Here is an 8,159-nt window from a genome sequence, read left to right on the forward strand (position 1 = left end):
GCTGCCCGTGACAGTGCGCTCGCGCAAACGTCCATCTGCGATCTCGCTCCGTTTAATTCTATCTGCGCGCCTCGGCCCGCTCGGCCGACTCTCTCGTCCGATCGACCGCGGAACACACTGTGCGCAGCGCCCTACGCGCAGCCCGATCGCGAATGTAGTTCCCCGCCTGTCGCGCCGCCACGGCGTAATCGCATCAACTTCCGCTATTATCGACATTCCGCGCGCTCGTTTCGCTCGAAATTCACGGGCGATTCCTGGAATTGCAAAATAACCAGGACCTCTATTCTGTAAAGTTTTTTTACCATGATAAAAAAGCTGCGCAACGATGTTATAACGCTAACGAAACTTGCGTTAAGAGTTACGGAATAGCTCTGCAGGATTGGAAAAGTTACTTTACAAGAGTTACTTATAAATTACTTTTTATTATATTATAGAAATTAAATATAGCAAGTTCGGGTACTTCGTTTTTTATATTATATTTTATCATTTGCTACTATTTTTATTACTTTTTGTACCCAATTTCTGTAACAATTACATGTAACTAACATAAAAAGTAACTTATAAACTTTCCTAATTCTAAAAATAACAGGACTGTCACAGATTCTTCATTCTAAAATTCGAATACTTTGTCCTGATTTCCAAACAAAGTTTCATGATTTTCGCGGACTTTTTAATAATATTTCGAAATTTTATGTATTTTCATCCTGATTTGGAAACCGTTATAATATTCTGTTGAGAGATTAATTTAAATTACAATGTAAATTACTTTGCAATTTAATGTTAAATCGGTAATATTCCAAAACTACGTAAATGTGATGTATTAAAGCCAAGAATTTAATTTTTCTACATAGTTTTGAAAAATTGCCTGACTTTTTCCTGATTTCCGTAATCGTTTCCAATTTCCTTGACAATTCCATGATTTCCAGTTTTGTAGCAACCCTGAATGAACACGGGATAAATTGTAGCCACGTTTCTTAACTTTTTCAATATTTTCTACAACGCTATCCCTTTTCCCTTCACGTAATTCCTTCACGTAAATACGCGCATTTCGTCTCACGCTTGAAACGCGGAATGCGTAAAAAGTACGAACGAAACAAATGGATTAGTCATGTACTTATCGTAAAGTCGACTCGTCTCATTCGTACCTTCCGTACTCTTTGTTTCTATTCCATTTCTCACTTTTTCGTAAATATCTGTGTTCAATACCAAGAACGAGAGGAAATGCAGGGAAACAGACTTTCACGTTTCTTTGTTGAAATAATTCGCGTGAATCTTCGAAAACCGACATTTAAGAAACGGAGCGTGACGCGCGTTTGATAGCGAACCGTTCACTCCGTTCGTGTGTTGAAAAATTCAAATATATGGCGTAAAGAGACAGTACTGCATCTAAAGGTAGCGCAACCTCCGATCGATAATTTTTTGAAAAAATAATAGTAACACACAATTTAAATTAAATGAAATTAAACAGTTTAAGTTGAATTAAATTAAATTTGGATTGATATATAATAATTATACCGTGCATTAAAATTATTTAGAAGAATTTTAAATGCGGTTATATACATTATTTAAATTAATTTCCCATGTTTCTTCTAAAATCGTAATATAAATTAACTTTGTTTTGCACGGAAACGTATAAATAGTTATATAGATACTTTAATTGACTTTTTCTAGGATTTAATTTGGAAAATTTAACTTTGACCCATTCGAGAATCGAAATACGTCATCAAATGGAGGCACGATCGATTCTTCTATATTCCTAACCGCACGATTAATATCAAATACTACAATTAATTAACACCCGTCCGCTTCTAAAGTATAATTTATACCTTACAGATATTACATTTCGATAGAAATTTATTTTGTCGCTCGTTCAAGGCCTTCGCGGTACGACAAGTTTAACGCCCGAAATTACGATCGGAGAAATAAATCGCGCACTTGCTTTTTCGGGGCTCGTTTGAAACCGGAAACGAAGGATGCGAAACGTTCAAACCGGCACCGCCATATCAAAAAAAAAAATTTAAAATCGCCGGAACCGCCGGAGTCGCGCGAGTGACTCGCGCTCGCGCGCGCCCAACAGCTGATTTTTGCGTTCGGTTCGACGAGTCATGCTTTTTCTTCCGGTCCGATGCAGGCCGCCGTTTCAGTATCTGCGGGATCGACGGTGAAGATGGTAGATGAAGCTGGTGACAGGTTCGTAGATGGGATTATTCCCCGCCGTCGTCCGCGGCGTCTCGACGCCTCCCGCGCGAGAGAAATGTCGCCGGACCGATGTCTCGGCGACGCGATCCCCCGTCGCCATTGTAACGGAATTAACCTCAAAGTCACCGCGGCAACGCGCAGCGAGTTAATCTTTAATAAATCTCTAGGCCTCGCGTGACTCCGAATACTTCGAGGAACATTAAATTCTTGATTTCGAGACAACGTTCGGCGCGATTTTGTGGGACGCAGAGGAGATTTTTAGTCGCGATTCCGATTCATCGCACTTCGTTGGAGCGGCTCATATCGGCTTCTGTCACTTTCACTATCGTTCTCTTTCTCAGATCTTTAATATATATATATATATGTGTGTGTGTGTGTGTATACGCGTCTCATCTCGTTATTGTCATAATTAATAGAATCTAATCGCGAGGCCGCACAAAATACACGGCTTTGATCTTACAATTAATCTCGCCAGGACGACACATAGTACGCGATCAAAACAAATCTTACGTATCGATTGACTGTGAACTATAATCTGTGTCTTACATAATACATGAAAGGAAGAAATCTCAAAGAGGCCAGGATTTAATGTTGTTTACAGGGCACTTTATGATGCATAAATCGCAATTACATGTAGCGTATACATAAGATTATAAATGAATTCCAAACCAATCCCTTTTATATGAGAACAATTTATTTATTTATTTATTTTTCAAAAGATTTTACACTTATAGAAATGACCCTGGCACGCTGAAGCGAATTACATAAATATTGCAAACGCAATTATGTTGCAAAATACAACATCGGGTTAGAAAGTACTTAAATAGCATGGAGCATTAAAGCAATAGCTGCGTTCAGCAAAAAAAGCAGCTTTGCGACTGTTGTAAAATTCTTAAATATGATTGATCTTTTCCTTGGTTTCTCACTCTAAATTTATAAATCAATCGTGTTAAAAAGTCTTACAAAAGTTGCCAAGCTGCTTTTTTTACTGAATTCAGTCAATGTTGCAGTAACATTACAATATTACTGTGACATTCTTGGAATGTTCCATGTTATCTGGGTATTAGCTCATACATTTGTTTCTTTTTCTTGTAGAGATGAATCCTCTAATGTTGCCATTATCAGAGAAGTGTACGACAGTGAAAATGCCCATGAGACATTTGAATACGAGTTAGAGCGAGCGCTAGAATCAGAATGCAGTTTAATCGTTATCGAACCGTCGAAATTAGGTGATGAAACCTCCAGATGGATAGCGGTAGGAAATTGTCTTCACAAGACCGCTGCATTGTCGGGTCTTGCTGCAATCGCCACAGGTTTGTCTAATTTATATAAAAAGTCTTCTCATACACATTATTATAGTTGTTATTACAGAGAGATGTTCAGGATTTTTAATTTTAGACTTGAATGTATCAGCATTGCTTATTGCTTTCTTTTTCCTATCTCCATTAAGAATAAAGAAAATTACAAGCATTATATACATCAAGCCTAAAATTCTAAATCTTGGATAGCTCTATTTTTATAATATTCTTAATAAATTATATGAGAGTATTACAATATCATATGTATATGTTACAATTATATGTTAACTCATCATGGCTTAAAATTACATATATTGCTAATTAATAATATATTTTACAATATTTGTTACAGGATTAGTTTGGGGCGATCGACCGTACATCTGTGGTCCACTAGGTTTTACGTCAGTTATAACCTGCGGATTATATACAGTTTCTTGGCAATTTGATCCCTGCTGCCAGTACCAAGTAGAGACTGATACCAGCAAATTACCACACGTTGAACTATTAGCTGTTCTAGGTCCGTCGTCTCCGACGTTTCTCGTAAGGAAAGATGATAAGAGGAGACGAATTCTTCATACGACTATTGCATTGACAGCCTTTGGCATTACTGCCTGGAGAGTATATCAGGCGTTCAAGTGAAAAAAATTATTACTGGCATTGGTTTTGACTTATAGATCAGAATGAAATAATAAGGTAGGCCACATGATGTCGAGTTTCATAGTAGTAGGCCTACAGAATTTCTTAACTGAAAGGAAACGTGCAAACTCATTTATTCTCATGCCATGGTATATTATAACACAATGTATTCTCTCATTTTGACGATTGACTTATAACACTTTTTGATACTACCTCGCAGGTGAATGCTGCTTATGTGATGACTAAACCACATAAATACAAGTAAAGAAAGCCAGATTTTATCCGAGCTTTTACATTGGCATATAATTTGAGATCGTTGCTCTTTATGATCTTCATCTTGATAAAATTTTCAAAAATAACTTGCAAAGCTGGAAAGACCATGCAGTCTCTATAAAGAAGAAAAAGAAATATTGACATAAGTGTTCTTAGAATGATTAAATTTACAATAGTACATATGGATTTAGCATTATGTATTTTTAGACTGTAAATAAAATAGGTAGAGAGAGAATACAATACGTATGATATGTCAAAGGGTATATTGCCTAGATTTTCTCACCCAACAAAACAATCTATATTGAACTAGATATCAGAAAGATATATTGACCATAAAAACTCAATTTTAGATTTTATTTTACTAATCATAAATATAGAATAAAATATGTACTTTTTTCATCACAAGTGCGTGTGATGAAACACATAACGAAACTTATTTGCATTAACTCCGTCAAATGAAAGTTGGCGTCGCAAACATTCCTATAAATGTTTAACGATAACAAAAGTTAAAAATCTGTACATAACATTATGTGAACTCTCATCACGTGATATAAAATTTATGATCGTACGAATGAAACATTCTCGTTTGTGTGTACATCGACACAGGAGCTCAAAAGGTGAACAGTGTATATAATTCTGAACATTGCTGTAGAAATTACAAATCAACCTTAGAATGATAACAGATATACTTTATTATATTTTAAAATATCGTTATGTAATGAATATAGCACAAAATTTAAGAAACGAAAATTGTAAGATCAACATCTGGAAATCCATACATTTGGATTTCGTTCTAAAGAATTATATTTTATACATGAAAAGCGCAGGAACGTGCTGAACGTATTTCTATTAAAGACTTGTTTTTTTAAATATGTTAAATTAACAAAAATTACAATATATACTAGAAAAGAAAGTCCATTGCACAGAACAAGCTTACTATTACTAACAAAAAATTACATTATAACAAAAAATGTAATCAAGTTTTATTTAAAGTACATTACAGTTTTTTCAGTATGCCTCAAGAATGTTGTAATTGCATTCTATATTTATGTATACAATGTAACTACATACCAGAACCGTTTGCATAGTGATTACATAAATATTATGTAGTGATTAATGTATGTAATCGCTCGATGTTACGTTTAATATTACGTTTAGTTATATTTTATAATATAATATAAATTTTTATCGCGTTTCTTTACATAATCTATTTTATTATATTAAAGTAAAGAATAGATATATAATACAACTTAAGGAAGGCATATGAAAATGTGATCAATATATGGGATATTGGAATGGCTAAATCTGTCATGACGACTAAGATTTTATTATGGTAGACATATTTTTTCAAGTCTTATTAAAATTGTTATATTTTAAGTAAGTTTGTACCACTTAAATAAATAGAGAAAATTAAATGAAGTGTTAACAATTTAAAAAATGATAATTTTAATAACACATTGAATAGTACTATATATAAATGTGCTATCTATCACTCTTGTGTGTGAATAATTTATATATTTTTATCATACATTTAATTACATATGATCCTGTATTTTGTCTTTACATTATAATATATATTTGAATATTTTACAAATAATTATTAAACGATTGTTTATAATTGAGATCTTTTTTTATCACTTAAAATTTAAAATATTAGAATTTCATTGATTTTATGAGCCTTATATCAAGAGATGGATAGCACACTCGATATCTTTTCAGCGTCAGTTTCAATTAAAAGTTCATAATAATAAAGTGTACATAATGTAAAGATACTCCACTAGTCAGAGAGTGACTACGATATAAATAAAATATACTTTTGAATAGTGTATTTTATTTAACTGCTATCCCTTGCTATATATATATGAATGAACATAACAACTCGAAAGTTGATTATATAAAATGTTATAAAATTCTATCTGTAACCTCTGTCAAATTATATAATTACACTATTTTTTTATTTTACCATATATATATACATAATTCTACGATAAATAAAAAACAATCACGTTATCTGTAAAATACTACCGATACTTAATCAAAATGATATTATTTGTCTCGTGCTAATTTTCTCGCACGCTTTTGCATAATCCAGAAATAAAGCGAAGGGAACAGAGTTCTAAGTACTATAGCACACTTTGGAGAAAACGATGCAATAGTAACTTCCTTTTCTTGCTTCAATATAGATTTTAAAATACATTCAGCTACATACTTTGGTTGAAAACCACTTTCAGTTGTTTTATCCATTACTATAATAAAATGATGCAAATTAAAAAATCATATATGAGAGGCTATATTAAGACACATTTAACATTTCTGTTAAGAACATAGTTACTTACTTCCATAAACTTGCCCATTTCCTGTCAAGGCATTAAGAGAAAGAGATGTTTTAATATATCCTGGATTGACAACTGTAAATTTTATATTTTTGTCAGATAGCTCTGCTCTTGCAGTATCGTACCAAGCTTGTAATGCATGCTTAGATGCAGTATATGCAGATCTAAAAATTAGTAATTGAGCAATTAATCGAAAAAAGAATAGATATAGACTTATAATTGAATACTTACCTAAATGGAATAGCGATTCTCCCTTGCACACTACTTATACCTATTATATGACCAGATTTTTGCTCTATCATGTATGGAAGAACAACTGTAAATCAATAACGAATTATTAACCTATATGCAGTAGTCTATATAAATCTCTTAATTAATATACTTACTTTTGCTTAATGCAACCTGAGAGAAATAATTCGATAACATGACTTTTATATCTATATCGACATTTGTGTCAATAACTTCTCCTCTATATGAAATACCAGCATTATTAATTAAAATATCAATTCTGCTATGTATCATTATAGTTTTTGACACTTCATCTTTCAAGTTATTAATATCAGTTAAATCTAATGATAGAACAATAGGTGGATACATTGGAATTGTCTGAAAGGAAAGCAGAATAATTGATATCCAATAAATTTACCTATTGAAATGTGTATTATGTTACATACTTGATGAGTATTCATTAAATCATTCTTTACTCTCTCTAATTCTTCTTTTCTACGAGATACCAAGATAATTCTGCAACCCAAGCTATAGAATGTATGAGCTAAAGCTTCTCCTAAGCCAGAACTAGCGCCAGTTATCATAACAACCTGAATTTCATAAAATATAACATAAATGTATCCACAGAAATATTTAAATCTTCACATACATATTCTTCACATACACAATGAGATACTTTGCTCATATTTTATACTTATAACAAAATTTTTTAAAAACTACAAGATATTACCTTGTTACCAAGAGCTGCTCTCTTCCGCTTTTGCAGCATAATATCATAAAAATGATACACCAACCAAGGAATGATGATTGAAAAACCGAATAATTTGAATAAACACCATATAATTTTCCATCCTGCTAAAGTTTCTTCCTTCTCGTTCTTCATGATAACACGAATTTTAATCAAATGTTGATAAAATTAATGGTAATTATATTTAATTAGAAACTATGTTTATCAATTATTATCTATTTGTGTAATTATGTTCTGATTAAAGGTTGCCATTACTTAAGAAAGTTATTACAATTACAATCGCACAGTAATAATGTTTATGTCAGTCAGAAATATAACCTTTGAAACTTATGTCATCAGCAGATAAATACTACGAAGTTTGCCACTCTTTACGATAAAGGTGCAATTTCACGCAGCGTCAAAACGCTGGCCGCTGGCGGCTCTCCCCACTCTGACCCTCTATGA

The 8,159-nt window shown here is 32.8% G+C and overlaps 2 protein-coding genes across 3 annotated transcripts; one reads left to right on the forward strand and one right to left on the reverse strand.

The window, feature by feature from the left end:
• The first annotated feature begins 2,064 nt into the window (after positions 1-2,064).
• Positions 2,065-5,333, forward strand: Pmi (Transmembrane protein Pmi). The gene is made up of 4 exons (XM_018447442.1): positions 2,065-2,190; positions 3,295-3,512; positions 3,850-4,190; positions 4,354-5,333. Exons 1-3 carry the CDS (start codon positions 2,126-2,128, stop codon positions 4,134-4,136), a joined length of 570 nt encoding a protein of 189 aa, XP_018302944.1. The 5' UTR covers positions 2,065-2,125; the 3' UTR covers positions 4,137-4,190; positions 4,354-5,333.
• A 1,105-nt stretch (positions 5,334-6,438) lies between these two features.
• Positions 6,439-8,131, reverse strand: LOC108722377 (dehydrogenase/reductase SDR family protein 7-like). Of its 2 annotated transcripts, XM_018447448.1 has the most exons (7): positions 8,034-8,131; positions 7,698-7,844; positions 7,414-7,557; positions 7,126-7,345; positions 6,971-7,055; positions 6,743-6,903; positions 6,439-6,652 (listed from the first exon to the last, which is right to left on the reverse strand). In XM_018447448.1, the coding sequence occupies exons 2-7, from the start codon at positions 7,734-7,736 to the stop codon at positions 6,453-6,455; spliced, it is 849 nt and encodes a 282-aa protein (XP_018302950.1). In that variant the 5' UTR covers positions 7,737-7,844; positions 8,034-8,131; the 3' UTR covers positions 6,439-6,452. The 2 variants fall into 2 exon arrangements, with proteins under 2 accessions (XP_018302950.1, XP_018302949.1); XM_018447447.1 differs by lacking the exon at positions 8,034-8,131 and having other exon boundaries at positions 7,698-7,900.
• Between the last annotated feature and the right edge of the window lie 28 nt (positions 8,132-8,159).

Source organism: Mycetomoellerius zeteki, unplaced genomic scaffold (genome assembly GCF_001594055.1).
Source record: "Mycetomoellerius zeteki isolate Tzet28-1 unplaced genomic scaffold, Tzet1.0 scaffold202, whole genome shotgun sequence".
NCBI lineage: Eukaryota > Metazoa > Arthropoda > Insecta > Hymenoptera > Formicidae > Mycetomoellerius > Mycetomoellerius zeteki.